This window comes from Castor canadensis, chromosome 6 (assembly GCF_047511655.1).
Source record: "Castor canadensis chromosome 6, mCasCan1.hap1v2, whole genome shotgun sequence".
In the NCBI taxonomy this organism is placed as follows: domain Eukaryota; kingdom Metazoa; phylum Chordata; class Mammalia; order Rodentia; family Castoridae; genus Castor; species Castor canadensis.
The window spans coordinates 79,597,333-79,615,247 of record NC_133391.1 but is presented as its reverse complement, the minus strand read 5'-3'; the positions used below and the strand labels follow the sequence as shown (position 1 = coordinate 79,615,247).

The 17,915-nt window shown below is 37.8% G+C and overlaps 1 protein-coding gene across 1 annotated transcript in view; it reads left to right on the top strand.

The window, feature by feature from the left end:
* The window catches only part of Ube2d2 (ubiquitin conjugating enzyme E2 D2), a 44,662-nt gene that overhangs the window by 18,009 nt on the left and 8,738 nt on the right, over positions 1–17,915 (top strand). The window contains exons 2-5 of the mRNA XM_020167924.2: positions 7,857–7,920; positions 15,802–15,833; positions 15,910–15,987; positions 16,192–16,297. Of these exons, the coding sequence (XP_020023513.1) occupies positions 7,857–7,920; positions 15,802–15,833; positions 15,910–15,987; positions 16,192–16,297 (280 nt within the window). The remainder of the gene's footprint in view (positions 1–7,856; positions 7,921–15,801; positions 15,834–15,909; positions 15,988–16,191; positions 16,298–17,915) is intronic.

Here is a 17,915-nt window from a genome sequence, read left to right as displayed (position 1 = left end):
AAAATTATTTTAGTGTCTGTGGTTCTTTGAATTCTTTTAACCTTAGGGTAGTCAGCATAATGTGTGTGTGTGGGGGGGGTGGTACTGGGGCTTGAACTCAGGGCCTCACACTTGCTAGGCAGGTGTTCTACCACTTGACCCACTACGCCAGCCCAACCTTAGATTAATCAGGATTCCCTTCTGTTACAGAGTTTTACAGTATTTACTTTATAAAAAGAAATTCATTAAGGTATGTTGTTTAATAGTCTTATTTTCTAGGTGTGATGTGGATGGTATTAAGATTTCAATTATCTAAACTTTGTAGTATAACAGATTAAATTATATCTGTGATAAATTTCACTAATATCTTTGTAATATTATCATTTTCCCTTTTCCTTATTTTCATTTTTTGAGACAAGGTCTTGCTATGTAGCCCAGGCAAGTCTTGAGCTCAACCATTCTCCTGCCTTGCCGCCTAAGATCTGGGTTTACAGGTGTGAACCACTATGCCCACCTTCAGCTACATATTTTGATTGCTATTGGAAGTCACTAACATTGTCACACATAGTATATTTAAGGGTTTCCTGGAGCCTGATAAAAGTAACTTAAAAAAAAAAAAAAAGAACCCTCAGCCAGGTGTGGTCATTCATATCTGTAATTCCAGTACTCAGCTGGCTTCAGCAAGAGATCACGGACTACTGTAGTGAGGCCATTTTTTTTTTTTTTTTGGCAGCACTGGGTTTGCACTCAGGGCCTCATGCTTGCGAGGCTAGGTGCTCTTGCCACTTGAGGCACTCTGCTAGCCCTTTTTTGTGATGGGTTTTTTAAGATAGGGTCTCCCCAACTATTTGACTGGGGCTGGCTTTGAACCTTGATCCTCCTGATGTCTGCCTCCTGAGTAGCTAGGATAACAGGCATTAGAAATCAGTGCCCAGCATGAGGCCCTGTCTTAAAACAAAACAAAACAAAAAGGCAAAGTATAGAAGCATATTTATGTCTTGTAACACTTTGTAAATAAAAGATGGAAAATATGAAAGATGTACTACATTTATGGACAAATAGAAAAGTATAAAACAATGTGATGGAATGATAAACATTGTATTCAGAGAAATCATTACTTCTGGGGCACATATGGGGACTTCATAAAGATCCAAAGCAGTGTTAAGATTGGGTAAAGCTGGGTAGAGTAGGTTCAGAATAGGTATTTCCTTTTCTTTAGGTTGCTTTTAATTTTTTTATGGGTATATAGACTTTAATTTCTGGTTAAGTTACCACTTTTGCTTCTGTTCAGAGAGAGATTGGTATAGATACATGTTTCCATCAATTTTTCTGTCTCTGGAGGGCAGCATTATTAAGAAATAGAAAATAGTGGTACATCACAACTGTAATCCTACCCATGGGTGGAGGAAGAGAAAGAGGAAGGGAGGGAAGTTGGGGGAGAGAATAAGAACATTTGAGAGTACCAAGGGATTAATTTAAATCTTTTGGCTCCAGATACTTTCATACTAACAGAAATTATGCTTCTCTTTTCAAACTCATCTAAGATAATTATGAATCACTAATAGTTACTGAGTTTTGAAAACTGGCTATTTAGTTGATTATTTATTTATTGTTTTTGGTGGTCCTGGGGTTTAAACCCTAGGCCTTGTGCTTGCTAGGCAGGTGCTCCACCACTTGATTAAAGTATTAAAATGATTTAGGACATTTTTCTATGAAGTTAGCGATAACCTCTCCCAGTTTTCCATCTTCCTCCATCTTTTGCTATAGGTTGTAGACCAAAAGAGTGAAACAAATACTTTAAGATTGGGGAAGGAAGCCATTTAAAAAAGCTAGTAAAGCCAGGTGTGGTGACACACTTTTACAGACAAACTATTTTGAAAGGCTAAGGCAGGAGGATCACTTGAGCCCAGGAGTTCGAAACCAGCCTGGGCAACATAGCAAGACCCGTAACGCACACACAACAAAAAGAAAACTAGTAAGAAGCACTATATGTATATATATATAGATATATAGATACATTTTTTTAAACTAGTGACTTAACTTGTCTACTTTGGGATATAATGGAATTGTATTTCTTATGCATATTTCTTATACCAGACTCCTTCTCCTCAAAGTGTTAAGAAGGTTCTTTTCTTTTTGCTATGGTGTTGTGATTGCATGCTTTTGGAAGTTTTAGTGTTCTGTTTTATCCAGTAGTGGACAGTTTTAAATAGAGATTACAACTGGAGGTACAGTTCAGTGGTGAAACACTTGCCTAGCATGCGTGAGGACCTGGGTTCAACCCTCAGGAAATCACTTAATGAATAAATAAGGATGGATCCTTTGGAAAATAAGTATTATGAGACAACATATGAGTTTATTATTCCTATTTATCTCTGCACTAGAAATCAGTCATGAGCCAAAAGATATCCTCAGGTCGAAATCCTCCTGATCTCAGCCTCCCAAGGAGCTAGGATTATAGATATGAGACACTGTCTGGCTTAGAAATATTTTTGATTGGTTTGAACACAGGGCCTACCCCTTGAGCTACTCCACCAGCCCTTTTTTGTGATGGGTTTTTTCAAGATAGAGTCTCTCAAACTATTTGCCCAGACTGACTTTGAGCTATGATCTTCTTGATCTTTGCCTCCTGAGTAGCTAGGATTATAGGCATGAGCCACTGGTGCTCAGCAAGAAATACTATAAATTGAGTAAAATACGTAGTCTGCTCTCCAAATAAAGTATTTATTTAAAAATTTTTTAAAAGATTTCAAGGAAAGGACTGGGAACTTGGCTTAAGTGATAGAGTGCCTTCCTACTAAGTGTGAAACCTTGATTCAAATCCCAGTACCAGCAGATAAATAATAATTAAAGCCAGGTGCCAGCAACTTGTGCCTATAAAACTAGCTACTTGGGAGACTGAGGTCAAGAGGATTGCGATTTGAGGCCAGCCTAGGCAAATAGTTTGTGAGACCCCCCCCCCATCTCCAAAATAACCAGAGCAAAATGGATTGGAGGTGTGGTTCAAGCATAGAGTGCCTGCTTTGCAAGTGTGAAGCCCTGAGTTCAAGCCCTAGTCCCACTAAAAAAAATAAATAAATAAAACAAAAAGACTTCATGGAAAGTTAGAATGTAAAATCTTTTTAGAAATTGAGGATTTGGGGTGGAGGAGAGAGGGGGGGAGCAGGGGATGGGGGGAGAAATGACCAAAACAATGTATGCACATGTGAATAAATGAATTAAAAAAAATGGAAATGTGAAAAAAAAAATTGATTTTCGACCTTAACTGACAAGGATCCCCCCACTTCCCTAAATTTAATTATATATCCTTTTCTGCTCTATCCCTTCCGCTATACTACCCCTTTTAAATTTTGTTTTTTGAGAAAAGGTCTCACTAACTTTGTCCTGCTTTGGCTGTCGAACTTGAAATCCTCCTGCCTTCACCTCCCAAATATCCTGAGTTACAGGCGTGGATCACCACACCTAGTCTAATTATATGCATGTTCTCTATTATTCTTTCTACAGAAGTTTATTGGGCTGGTGGAGTGACTCAAGCAGTAAGAATGCCTGTCTAGCAAGTGCAGGATTAAACCCCAGTGCTGCCAAAAAAAAAAAAAAAAAAAAAAGTTTATTATTAACCAGACTAATTTCTAGTTTTTGGATTTTGTCCTAGTCCTGCCCTCAGACCCAGTAATTTAGAATTTTCTATATAATATATAAGACTAATTTGAATTCTATTTTCTTAAAATAGAAAGTACAAAAATTAATGTATAGGCATATGCCCAAATGATAACACCAACTGTTAAATAAAACAACTTTTTTTTCCTGCCCTTGTGTTCTGTTTTCATCAGTGCTTTTATTAAATAATTTTAAGATTTGACTTCAGTTTTCATCTGGATGTAGAGACATCAGTTTTATAGATTGTATGTTTATTTAGTTTGGGTTTCCACTATTTAATTTTAATCCTATGTACAGCCATAGAGGGTAATCTATTTTTCAAATAGGCAACATATACACTTTATAAAATCTTGAAGGTGAAAAAGAATATATACACACACGTACACAGTTTCCATTCTCACCCACAGAGTAAGCTTTTCTTCCCAAAGGCAACTGCTGTCAACTAGTTTCTCATGCATTCTTCAGCTATTTTATGCACATATAAAGATGGGTAGTAATGTGTCTTTCACCCCACCCCCCGGGGGGTGATGCTGGGGCTTGAACCCAGGACCTTTGTACATGTTAGACAAGTGGTCTGCCACTGAGCTACACCCCATCATGGTTATGTGCTTTTAAAAAACATAATTTTGGGGGACAGGGGGGAGAAATGACCCAAGCATTGTATGCACATATGAATAGTAAAACAATAATAAAAAAAGAGTATTCATAAGAAAAACATTGGTGATGGAGGCATGGCTCAAGTGGTAGAGCTCCTACCTCACAAGTACAAGGTCCTGAGTTCAAACCCCAGTACTGCCAAAAGAAAAATTTAAAAAAAGAAAAAATCAGACTCATGTAGGTTGGACATTCTACAGGACACTTGGCCAATATGCTTAAGACTGTCAAGGTCATGAAAAGCAAAGACTGAGAAACTTACAGACCAGAAGAAACAAAAGAGACATGACAGTTAACTGTACTATGTACTGTAACTGTACTGTGGGATGCTGGCACAAAAAGAGGACATTATTGGGAAAATACAGTGTGGAGTTGAGTTAGTAATCACCAGTATTAGTTTCTTAGTTTTGGCAAACATACCATGATAATGTGAGTGAGGGAGGCGCTAGCAGTAGCTGTCTTTGCAATTTTTCTCTAACTGTAATAAAAGTATTCCAAATTTTAAAACCTCATTAAAAAAAAAAAAACATAATTTTGAGGGCTGGGGTTGTAGCTCAGTAGTAGGCAATTTGCCTAGTATGTAAGAGGCCCTGGATTCAATCCCCAGTACAAAAAATAAAACAAGCAACTTTAAGATATGTATTACATGCAGTAAAATTCAACAATTTTGAGTTTTAACAAATATGCCTGCATTTGTGCAACTTCTACCAAAATCATGATAATGTCTCCTTTTTTTTTTCCATACTGGTCTTGAACTCAGGGCCTATACCTTGAGCCACTCCACCACCCGTTTTTCTGTAATGGGTATTTCAAGATAGGGTCTCAGGATCTATTTGCCCTGACTGGCTTTGAACCATGATCCTCCTGATCTCTGCCTTTTGAGTAGCTAGGATTATTACAGGCGTGAGCCACTGGTGCCCCGCGATAATGTATCTTTTTATGTCTGGCTTCTTTCACTTAGCGTATGCTTTTGAGATTAATCCATACCTGCTTTGAACCAAGGAAGTGCTGAATGGGTGTATTAAATGTCTATTAGCCTGCATTTGGGTTACATTTTTAAAAATTAATTGTATCATACTGGATCATGAAATGGACTGATGGATATTACGTTCAGCTTAGATAAATCTTAGTACTTAGGTTAGTCCTCTGTCATTTAGGATGAAAAAAAGTAACTCAATTTGAAAGCAAAAGATTAAGACTAAATCTGAAGTAAAATACTGTTTAATGAACACAGCAGAATTTCAGAATAGCTTATTAAATTCAAATTATATTTTAATAGCAACCCATTGCAAGTAAGTATTCTCACTTACATTGACCTGTGTTGCAAACAGAATGGGGACTGTGCAGTAGACAGCCAGCCCTCTCAGATGAGCAAGAAATCTGTAGGAAGGTACAAAATCCAAAAACTGAGATACTTGAGAAAGTAAATATTATTAAATCTTTATCTGAGGTGGCAGAGTGGGACAAGTGGTAGAGCACCTGCCTAACAGGCATGAGGCTCTGGGTCCAAGCACCAGTACTGCAAAAAAGAGAAAAAAAAAAAAACCAATAAAACCACCACCACCTTTTTTTTGTGCTTTTTGCTTTGTAATCCATCTTTATATGCAGGATAAAACAGCTTAATTGATATACTAAAATAATTAATTAAATAAACTCTGAGAAAGGAACTTACAATAATATGTGCTGCAAACTTAAAAATAAGAGTGTACATAGTTTTTATCTCATTTTAAAAATATTAGATTTTACTGTTAACAATTTAAAAATATATTCTAAGACCAGAGGAGTGAGTGGCCCAAGCAACTGCGAAGCCCTGAGTTCAAGCCCCAGTACTACCTAAAAAAAAAAAAAAAAAGAAATATATATTATAAAACTAGGCCATCCTTCAAGCTTATTTTTAATCTCAAAAAAGAAGACAGGAGCTGGCAGTATAGCTAAGTGGTAGTTGTCTAGCATGTGCCAGGCCCTGGGTTCTGTCCCAGTGCTGCAAAAGAAAATAAAGCAAAACCAAGCTGAGGAGACGGCGAAAGTTGTATGATGTTTTTACGATTTTTCTGGCATCCCACCCATTATTAGGCTTCTAGTTTGTGGACTACTGTGTTAAAATAGCTAAGAAGCTGACATCTGATTATGGAGGATTACTACAGGTAGAGCAGTCTCTGACTATATAGCTTTATGGTAGGTTTTATTATTTTAGCAGCCCTTTTGATATATCCTTTTTAAGTCTTTCTTTGTTCTCAACTCAGGGCTTGAACACGGGCCTTGACACTTGTCAGGCAGGCTACACTACACCTCCAGCCCTTTTTGTTCTAGTTACTTTGGAGACAGGGTCTCACTTTTGCCCAGGCCAGCCTGGACCTCAGACCTCCTATTTTATGCTTCCCGCTGAGGCTGGGATGATAGGTTCACCCCACTGTACCCAGCAATTGGTTGAGATAGATTCTTGTGAACATTTTGTCTGAGCTGGCCTCCCAAGTAGCTAGAATGATTACAGGTGTGAGCTACCAGTGCCTGGCTTTAAAAAAAGGTTTTGTCTATTACCTTTGGAACCCTGATAGTAGACATCAGCTGAAAACATATCAAGATCTTACCAGATGGTCCAGTATAGTTTTGGAATATTTATCACTTTAGGAGTTTGTCCTGAATAGTTTGTGGTACAAAAATTGGTATTGAATCTTTTTTTTGAAAAAGGAAATACAATCGATGAACGCATGGTAGCACACTAATATTTGAGAGGCTGAGGCAGAAGGATCATTTGTTCAAGGCCAGCCTGAACTACAGGAGATCCTGTCTCAAAATCGAAACAAGCAGCCAGGCACCAGTGGCTCATGTCTATAATCCTAGCTACTCAGGAGGCAGAGATCAGCAGGATTGTGGTTCGAAGCCAACCCTGACAAATAGTTTATGAGACCCCATCTTGACAAAACCCATCACAAATAAAAAAAGGGTGCTCGCAGAGTGGCTCAAAGTGTAGGCCCCGAGTTCAAACCCCAGCACTGCAAAAAAGAAAAACAGTTTTGGGGAACTGGGTACAGGGGCACATGCCTGTATTGCCAGTACTTGGGAAGTTTAGATGGGAGGATAGTGCTCAGGAGTTCAAGGCCAGCCTGGGCAACATGGTGAGACTATCTCAAAAACAAACAACAGTTTCAGGAGATAGAGGTGTAGTTCAGTGGTACAATGCTTGCCTATCATGTGGGAGGCCCTGGGTTCCATCTTCACCACGTGGTGGGTGGGGGTGGAACCAAACAACTTTTGTGGCTTTTGTACATAACGCCTTTTTACGTTATCATATTTACCTACTCAGTTCTGAACAAACATGCCCCACCCAGTGCTGGGGATTGCTAAGCAGCTGCTCTATACCCCTAACCCCTACCTACTTTACAAAACACACATTGGCATTCAAGAATCAAAAATACTTCAGTTTAAAGATTGATAGTCTTCTTGACTATGAAGGACTGATTCTACAGGAGCTTCACCACTAAGAGAATATGGGTAACAATGTAAATTTAGTAACAATGTAAAATTATATTTATGTTGAATAAATTTCTTTGATTATTTTTTTTAAGGAATTGAATGACCTTGCAAGGGACCCTCCAGCACAGTGTTCAGCAGGTCCTGTTGGAGATGATAGTAAGTATCAAAAAGAATTATGAAGTAAATAACAGGGTAACACTCTGTCTCTGGGAAACCCTGGGATGCGCGCGCGTGCGTGCGTGCGTGTGTGTGTGTGTGTGTGTGTGTGTGTGTGTGTATCTTAAGGTTATTTTGTATGAAGATCATTTAATACAGGGAAAAGTGAATATTTACTCTTTGTTTACTCTTAGTTTCCCATAAAAGTACCTGTATCTTCTGTGTTGTTCATTATATTTTGAACCTCTTCTACCAGGCATTATCTTTGTAGCCATTTTGGTCCCTTCTTACTTGTCCTTCTTTCTGAGTATTTTCCTGGGGTGAAATACTTGAGCTGTTACCTAGTTGTTTTGTTCTTATGGTATACTGGCGTTTGAACTCACACTTGCTTGGCAGGCACTTTACATTTTGTTCTTTAAGTTGGAAGGATAAATACTGAGGATGACATGGTATGACTGTCTTTAGATTGCCTTATACTAGCAAAAGCAGATATAATTATTTACTTAATTAAATGTATTTACATCATATCAATTAGGCAAGCACTTGGGAGACTGAGGCAGGAGGATTGAAAGTTTAAAACTACCCTTTTCTACATAACAAGTTCCAGGACAGCCTGAGCTACATAGTGAAACTCTGTCTCAAAAAAGCAAAATAGGACTGGGGATGTAGCTCAGTGATAGAGGGCTTGCATGCCATATGCAAGCCTGTGCATTCAATTTCCAGTACCACAAAACTTAATAAACAACCAAAATAAAATAAAAATGGGATGATCTTTAAAAGGAACATGTATAGATTAAGACTAGTAATGAATTCTTAAGGATTTGTTTCTGATTTTTTTTTTTTGCGGTACTGGGGTTTGAACTCAGGACCTCACCCTTGCTAGGTAGGCAGGTAGGCACTCTTGAGCCACTCCGCCAGCCCTTTTTTGTGATGGGTTTTTTCAAGATAGGGTTTTGCCTCCTGAGCAGCTAGGATTACAGCCATGAGCCATGGGTGTCTGGCTGTTTCTGGTTTTTTAACTTCTTAACAATCCCTTTTATGATGATTGCTTTACAGACAAAACAGATAAATATTATAAATTATGAGACTAAGTAAGAATACTTGATGAGAAATCTCATTTTATATTACATTCTGAATGGTCCAAATGAATAACTTCCATAGTTAGTACCAAACAGGACAGGCCATGCACTTAAACCATACAAATTGATTTACATGCTGGTAAAAACATCTTATTTAAGCCTCAAAATAACCTTTGGTTAGTTAGGTGAATAAAGTCTCTACTTTTATACTATCTTAAAAAAGAGTCTCATGAGAGGCTTATGGAGATTCCTGAAATGGACTCATTATCAGTTTTTCTGGTTATAGTTTTGTCATTCCACAGTAATCTATGATCCACCTGTGTCAGAGCGCTTTCCATTCATTTGAAAAAGTGGTTTTGTTTTAGGTGAATTCCTAAAAGTTGAGTGGCTGAAAAATCTTCCAACTAAAAGTAATCTGAATCTGAGGATTAGATTTCATTTTTGAAGTTTTCTTTAGCATGTAAAAATAATTTGTCTTTTCTTTGCTGCTACTTATAGTTTGCATTATTGCATTCCTTTCTCAGAGCAAAAAAGAGTTACCCTGAAGAGTTAAATAAAACTTCCCCAAAACACAAAGAATAAATAGATAAATGAAAATTAAGACCTTACGTTCTGCAAACTATAAAATTAAGAAAGAGATAAAAATACACAGAGTGTGGGGTCACACACCTGTAATTTCAGCACTTGGTGGGTTGAGGCAGGAGGATTGAGAGTTTGAGGCCAGCCTGGACTACATAGTGAGACCCTACCTTGGAAAAAAGGAATGAATGACCTGGGTGCAAAGGCTCATGCCTGTAATCCCTGATACTAGGGAGGTTTGCAGTTTGAGGCCAACCGGGGCAAAAAGTTATTGGCAAGCCCCACTTCCACAAATAAGCCAGGTGTGGTGGTGCACTTCTGGGACCACAGAAGTGGGGATGGGGGCGGGGCACTGGGGTTTGACCTCACACTTGCTAGGCAAGCACTCTATCACTGAAGCCACTCTTCCAGCCCTGTAATGGAATATTCAACAATAAAAAGGAATAAAGTTGGGCTGGAAATGTGGCTCAAGTGGTAAAGTACCTGCTTATCAAGTTGGGTCCTGAGTTCAAGACCTAGTACCGCCAAGAAAAAAGGGGGGGTAAAGTACTGGTGAGTACTGCAACATGGATGAGCCTTGAAAACATGTTAGGTGAGAGGATCATGACCTAAAACACTGCATGCTGAATGCTTCCATGCACTTAAACTATCCGGCAGACACAAATCCATTGAGACAGAAAGTAGATTAATGGTTTCATAGGACTGGAAGTTTGGGGGAATGGGGAATGATTGCTACTGTGTATAGGGTCTTTTTTGGGAGCAATGAAAATGTTCTAAAATTGATTATACTGATTATTGTACAACTATGTCTGTGTATGAATTATATCTGAGTAAAGCTGTTTAAAATAATAATCTTAGGTTTGGGGTTGTAGTAGCTCAGTGGTAAGAGTGATTGCCTAGCATGTGTGAGGCCTTGGACTTAATGCTCAGCACCACAAATAATCTTCCTCCTCATCATCTTGGGGCCAGTGATATTATAGCTCAGTGGTAAAGTGGTTTGCATGAGCAAGGCCCTAGGTTGGATTTCTAAGCACCACATTAAAAAAAAAAAGTCTCTGGCACTGGGCACCGGTGACTCACATCTATAATCCCAACTACTCAAGATGCCATGATGGAGGAAGATTGAGGTTCAGAGTAAGCCTGAGCAAGTAGTTTGGTAGACTCCTCTACTTTGAAACTACCCAACAGGAAAAAGAGGCTGGGCATGTATGTAGCTAGTGGCAGAATGTCTGCTTAGCAAGTGTGAGGTCCTGAATTCAAAACACAGTATCATCAAAAAAGAAAATCTCTGGTTAATTCTCAGTCTTCTTATTCAATTTATGAGTATCTTGATTCAAATTCTGAGTCACCAACAGTATCTATTTTCTTAAAGAAATTAAGGATAATCTCCTAGGAATAGTATAACTTCCTTAAACTTGGTCACCTAGGCAGTTTGCTGCAAAATATTATACTTAAAAATTTTGTGGATGTTTGAGACCATTTGCGGTTGAATTACTGTCAAAAAGATTAAAAAAAGAAAAGCTCATAATCATCCTAATAAAACATAAGGACCCAGAAAATTGTACAGTGGCATTGGTGTCCCTTGGGTATATGGGTTCCGAAGAGATGATCATTGAAGAGAAAAACTGTGAATGCTCAGGATTAATAGAGTTCAATTACTGTACTGTGAATACTTGATTCATTTTCCCATATTACTGCCACTCTTTGCTTAAAGGCATGCCACCTTTCAAAAAATCTAAAATTTTCACTTTATCACTTATATTAAACACATTAATTTTTACTTTGCTTTTTGGGCACCATTTGCTTTTGAGAGGCGTATTTTCACAAAATTAAGAGCAAGGAAACACTCAGCAGATCATGCAACAATTTAAACACAACTGACGATAACGCAGGACTGAGTTGTGAGATACGTACGTGAGAGTTTTAAATTTTTGTTATTGAAGCTTCTGTTGATTTTTATTTATTTTTTATCTTTTTTATTTTTTTTGTTGATCTCAGGCCTGCTAGACAGGATCTCTAACACCTTAACCACTCTGCCAGCCCATGAAATGACTCTCTGAATCTGTTTGAATGTGGGTCTCCTGGAGATTTAGCCTCAAATTAACAATCTTATTATTGCTTGACAACATAAGGCTTTCTCCACTGAGCCAAAGAGTAATTATTGAACTGTGAACTTCACATTTAAATGCTCATGCAACACAGTATAACTTTCGTTTTGTGTAATTTGGTTTGCAGCATCCAGCCAAGGTGGTGGTAGAGGTTTTTTGGTTTTTGTTTTTTATTGTCAAAGCTGTTTCAGGCCTGGGATGTGGCTCAGTGGTAGATTGCTTGCTTAGCATGAGTCAGGCCTGGAGTTTAATCCCTAGTACTGAAAAAAAAAAAAAAAAACCCAAAAAAACAAACCACAAAACAAGCAACCCCCCCAAAACACTGTACCTTAAATTTTACTTTGTCCAACTCTTAGGATTGATCCTTACATGAAAGGTTGTTGAACTACATGTTCATATAAAATATAGCAATATCTTATGCTTATGGGATGGTCCAGTATTTCATCCAGTAGCTATTTCTGGAGTTCTTTCTACTTGGAACCCCTAGTAATCTTCTGTTTACAAAACCATTGTAATTTGAGGCAGGTAGGATATTCTCTACTGACTTCTCTCCTTATTCATATTTCCACCTAAGAGAGTTAGAAGTCTAACAGGGTTGCAAAGGGAGACCTAAGTCAGGGATTACAGTAAGTATTTTTGTGTTAACTGGGGTGACAGTATATTCAAGTAAGATGCATATATTCATTTATTGGGGAATTAAGCCCAGGGACTTACACATGCTAAGTACCCATTCTAGCATGGAGCTACACTCCCAGCTCAATTAAGATTTAAATGGTAGGTCTGGGAAAGTGGCTTAGGTGGTAGAGCACATATCTAGCAAGTACAAGACCTTGAATTCAACCCCCCAGTGCTGTCAAAGTCGTAAATACCATTGATTTTGGTTGCTACATTAGCAATTCTTCTTTTCCCCAGTCCTATTTTAAAGGCAGCCCTGGGTATATGTTTTTCTGATGACAATATTTGATCTCTAACTTTTAACAATGAAGACAAATTAATATTTTTACCATTTGAATGTGAATAAAGTTTTATTTAGTGTTTTGATGCCAGTGAATTGCATGTTTAGTTCTGTCCTAATATTAAACAGATAAGATTTACTAAATAAATAAATGTAAATTACAAATGAGGACTGGGGTGTGGCTCAAGTGGTAGAGGCATTGCCTAGTGAACACAAGGTCCTGAGTTCAATTCCCAGTACCACAAAAAAAAAAAAAAAACAAATGTCATAACCTATTGATAATGCTTGTAAGAGTTCTCAATAGCCGGGTGCCAGCAGCTCATACCTGTAGTCTTAGATAGTTGGAAGGCAACCGTAGGAGGATTGCAGTTCAAGGCCAGCCTGAACAAATAGTTTGAGACCTTATATCGAAAGAGTGCTGGTGGAGTGGCTGAAGTGGTAGAGTGCCTGCCTAGTAAACGTGAGGCCCTGAGTTCAGACCCCAGATTGTCTTCAAATTTTTGGAGTATGGATATGAAAGAGATCGCAATATTATTTGGAAATACTGATCTTTGCTATCCTGTATCACAAACAATATTCTTTCTGTAATTACAGATATTCTGGTACCCAGCTTGCCAGCATTTCTGCTCCAAGACTGTTGGAGATTCTGTATTGTTTAATAATTGTACTAGATTTTCATCCTAGATTATAAAATATGCTTTGTTTGCTGTTAGTAGGAAGAATAGGTAATCACAAAAAAGAATTATTGTTAGCCAAAACTTGTTCAAATTTAGATTTTCTTAATACCTTCTTAAGTCTGGTGGTACTTTTAGCAAGAAAAGGATCTTGAAAAGGCTAGAAAAAAGAATTAGTACTTAAGTAGTTATTGGGAGCCAGGCACCAGTGGTTCATGCCTGTAATCCTACTTGGGAGGCTGAGGTCAGGAGGCTTGAGGTTTGAGGCCAGTCTGGACAAATAGTTTTCAAGATCCCAGCTCCAAAATAATCAAAGCAAAAATGGACTGGAGGTGTGTCTCAAGCAGTAGAGCGCCTGCTTTGTGAGGGAGTTTGAACCCCAGTCCCATTGAAAAACAAGATAAGAGAAACAGCAGGGCAACAGTGGCTCACATCTGTAATCCTAGCTACTCAGGAGGCAGAGATCAGGAGGATTGCAGTTCAAAGCCAGCCTGGGCAAATAGTTCTGCCAGAGCCTATCTTGAAAAAACCTATCAGAAAAAAGGACTGATGGAGTGGCTAAAGGTGTAGGCCCTGAGTTCAAACCTCAGTACTGCAAAATAAATAAATAAAATTCCTCAGTTGGTCATCATTTTTGTCTAATACTGCTTTTAGCCTTATTTGTGGGGGTTGTTAACACTAGTCATCGGACTGTTTTGATTATTCAAATTAAGTATATATTTGTGGCTAAGCAGAGTGTGAGACTTGTTACTTTAAGCATACCATAGAGCTTTTGTTAAAGATACTAGACTAAGACCAATCTTAGTGACTCAAAATGGCTTTCTCCCTAGCTACTTACCACATTAAAAAGATGTTTGGTTAAAAGTAATAAGAAAATTTTAAAGTGCTGTGGAGGGGTAATCTAAGAAAATGTGCTTCCGTAATACCTATATCCTTAGTCCTTTTTTGTTTTTGGCAGGACTGGGGTTCTCAGGGCTTCTCGCTTGCTAGGCAGGTGCTCTACCTCTTAAGCCACAACTCCAGCCTTTTTTGCTATGGTTATTTTGGAGCTAGTGCCTCACACTTTTTTGCTAGTTCGGTTTTTCCTGAGATTCTTCCAATCTCCATTTCCCTTGTTGCTAGGATTACTGGCATGAGATGAGCTGTCCTTCATCTTTACATCTTAAATGAATAGGCTGCTGTTTAGGTACTGGTAAGGAACAAACCAATCATTGAGACTTTTTTCCCCCTTCTATCTTTTGGTAGGACTGGGTTTGAATTCAAGGTGCTCACAAAACAGGCACTATATTTCTTAAGCCACACCTCCAGTCCATTTGCTCTGGTTATTTTGGAGAAGTCTTTCCAACTATTTGCTCGGGCTGCCTTGAACCTCTTTCCTCTCAACCTCAGCCTTCTAAGTAGCTAGGATGACAAGCCTGAGACTGTCTCAGTGCCTGGGTGAGGCAGTTTCCTATTAAAGAGGTCCGAAGAAACTTTAGGACTTGGACTGACATTCCAACATTCCAGTGGATTTTCATGTAGTTACTTAGTCTTCATATTTCTACCTGTGACAAGAGTTAACTGGTTTGGGTTGTCTTGATAAACTGTCTTTTGATCTGTGTATTGTACCTAGTAGTACTCCCTTAGAAATGAAACAAGTACTATTTTCTGTAGTTTGAAGAGATTTCCTTATTAAATTATTCTTAACCCTTGTAATCAAACTTGACCTTTCTGGGTGTGTGTGTGTGTGTGTGTTTTGGTAGTGGTGCTGGGGATCGAATCTGCAAGGTACTGTACCACTGACTTGCAATCCCACTCTTGATATTTTCTTATTTATTGAGGGGGCAGTAATTATAACAACCTATACATGAGATGAGAATTTGTTTCTCATTGTTAAAAACCAATCTTTCCTACATTATAAAAGGAATATACTATATGTAATTGTGTTGAGGGAATGATTTACCCTTGGAAGTGAGGAAATCATTGTTTAAAAGTAGCACTTCGGGCTCTGCCAAAAGTTTGTCTCTCTGACCCAAGTTTTTTGGGATAGGGTTTCAAAAACTAAGGCCTAGGCTGGTCTTGAACTCACAGTCCTCCTGCCTCCAACTCTATAAAGTACTGGCATTACATGTGTGTGCTATAACACCTAGCTGACATGACTTTTCAAGGTACCTAGTCCAATTATTTTTGGAGACAGGGCCTCACTATATAACTTGCACTGCTTCAAACTTGCAATCTTTCTTCCTCAGCCTCCCAAATGCTGGGACTACAGTCCTGTGCAACCATGCCTCACTCCAAATACTTTTTGAGCAGCTTATCTATGGTCTAGACCTTTCTAGTCAATTTTTTTTCTGTTTAGACTCACAAGTTAGGTTTCTTCATCTTGCCCATACTCATTGTTGTAGTGCTTAAAAATGAACTTGGATTAGATGGGGAATGGTAGGCTCCAATGGTATAGGCATAATATGGATATTGTTGCATGTTAATTTTTTGTTGTTCTTTTTCAGTGTTCCATTGGCAAGCTACAATAATGGGGCCAGTAAGTATTCATATTAATTTCAGAATAAATATTTTATGTACTTTACTCATTTTAATCCCACTTTTCTTATCAACAGAATGACAGTCCCTATCAGGGTGGAGTATTTTTCTTGACAATTCATTTCCCAACAGATTATCCCTTCAAACCACCTAAGGTAATTGATTTTTTTTTTTTTTTTTTTTTTTTTTTGGTGAGTAAAGCAGAAGAGTTTATTGAGATAGAAAAATAGCATAGAATAGAGCTCCCAGAGCTGGGAGGGGGTCTCAAGAGAGGGGTAATTGAGATGTGATAATTGCTTTTATTGTACTCTGTATGATATTAATAAACCAATTTACAAAAAGTTTTCCTTTTGATACAGGTTGCATTTACGACAAGAATTTATCATCCAAATATTAACAGTAATGGCAGCATTTGTCTTGATATTCTACGGTCACAGTGGTCTCCAGCACTAACTATTTCAAAAGGTAAAGGAATGGTTGTTTGGTATCAAGATAAAGCAACTATATTGTCTTTTAGAGATTACTCCCATGTTCCTTTTAAGAGGAGCAACCTCTTATAGTCTGAAATAGAGTTTTTAGCAATCTTTGTTAATCTGAAACAGACCTCAAGACAACTGGAAAGAGTTGGATTTGCAAACTTAGGTATTTCTTGGTATGATGATTAGTCTGTTAATTGTGCTATATAAGGACAAGTTGGAAGACTGATAGCAAAATGGCACTTGGTATGAAATTTTTTTAAGAGCAGAAAGCAGAAGGTACTTAACAATTGATCAACTTTTAAGATTCCTGGATTTTGGAGAAGATATATGCTAGATAAAAATACAAAAATAAACAACAAAAAAGTAGAAAATAGAAGTATCATTAGAACAATACTTGCGCTAAAATACATAAGTTTTGGGGGGTGAGGGAGATTTGAACTCAGGGCTTCAGACTTATAGGCAGGTGCTCTACCACTTGAGCCACACCAGCTCTTTTTTTGTATTGAGTATTTTTGAGATAGGGTTCTGCTTTTTTTTGCCCAGGCTGGCCTGATACCACAATCCTTCTGATCTTTGCCTTTGAAATAACTAAGATTACAGGCATAAGCCACTGGTACCTGGTACACTCAGCTTTTTATTGATTGAGATGGGGTTTCTGGAACTTTTTGTCCAGGAGGGCCTCAAGTTGTGATTCTTGTAATCTCCACCTCCTGAGGAGCTAGGGTTATAGGTTTGAGCCACCAGCACCCAGTAGGTGCAGACATTAGATTCTTGAAGAACAAAACATACGGAAATTTGTATTCAGACTGTTAAAGGTCTCACCACCTCTTATTTAGGTTTCTATCAGGAACAGATTCATTTGTGTCAATCAGCTTAATATAAATTTTGGGAAGCTGGACATGTAGCTTAAGAGGTAAAGCGATTTCTTTTTTAGCATGTGCAAGGCCCTGGGCTTGATCACCCAGCACCACCAAAACAAAATTATTTCCTTTTAGCATCTTAAAGATTAGCGTAAAGGGGGTAAACTTGTTCAAAGTACACTATGTGCATCGATGGGATTATCACAATGAAGCCTCCTCATGTTATCAGTGTATGCTAATTAAAAAAGTAAAATAAAATTCAAAAAGGAATCATTAATACAGTTCTGTGAGTTTGAAAACGTGTAGAGAAAGTTAGTTGCTAAGCTTGTAATGAAAGACTTCCAATTACATGAGTAGGTTAGGGATTTTTTTTTTTTTTAAATCAGTGAACTGAGTGATGTAGTTAATGAACATTATCTTACATATTGATTTGAAATTAAACAATCCCTCAATATTATCCCCAGACGGAATCACAGATGTATTAAAAACTAAACCATAATAAATATTTCTCAGATCTCAACTTTCTGATCTGAAAAGTCTTGAAAGAAAAGAACTTAATAGCTATGCTTTTGTTAAAAGTGAAAATAGTTATTTAAAAGAAAAATCAGGTATGGTAATGTATTAGTATGTTTAAGATAGGAAGAACATAAATCATGCACAACCAAAAAACCCACATCCCTGTAGATAGACAAAAAGGAACCAGAAAAATAAAGAAATGAAAGTTAAAATTTCCCATTTGTCACC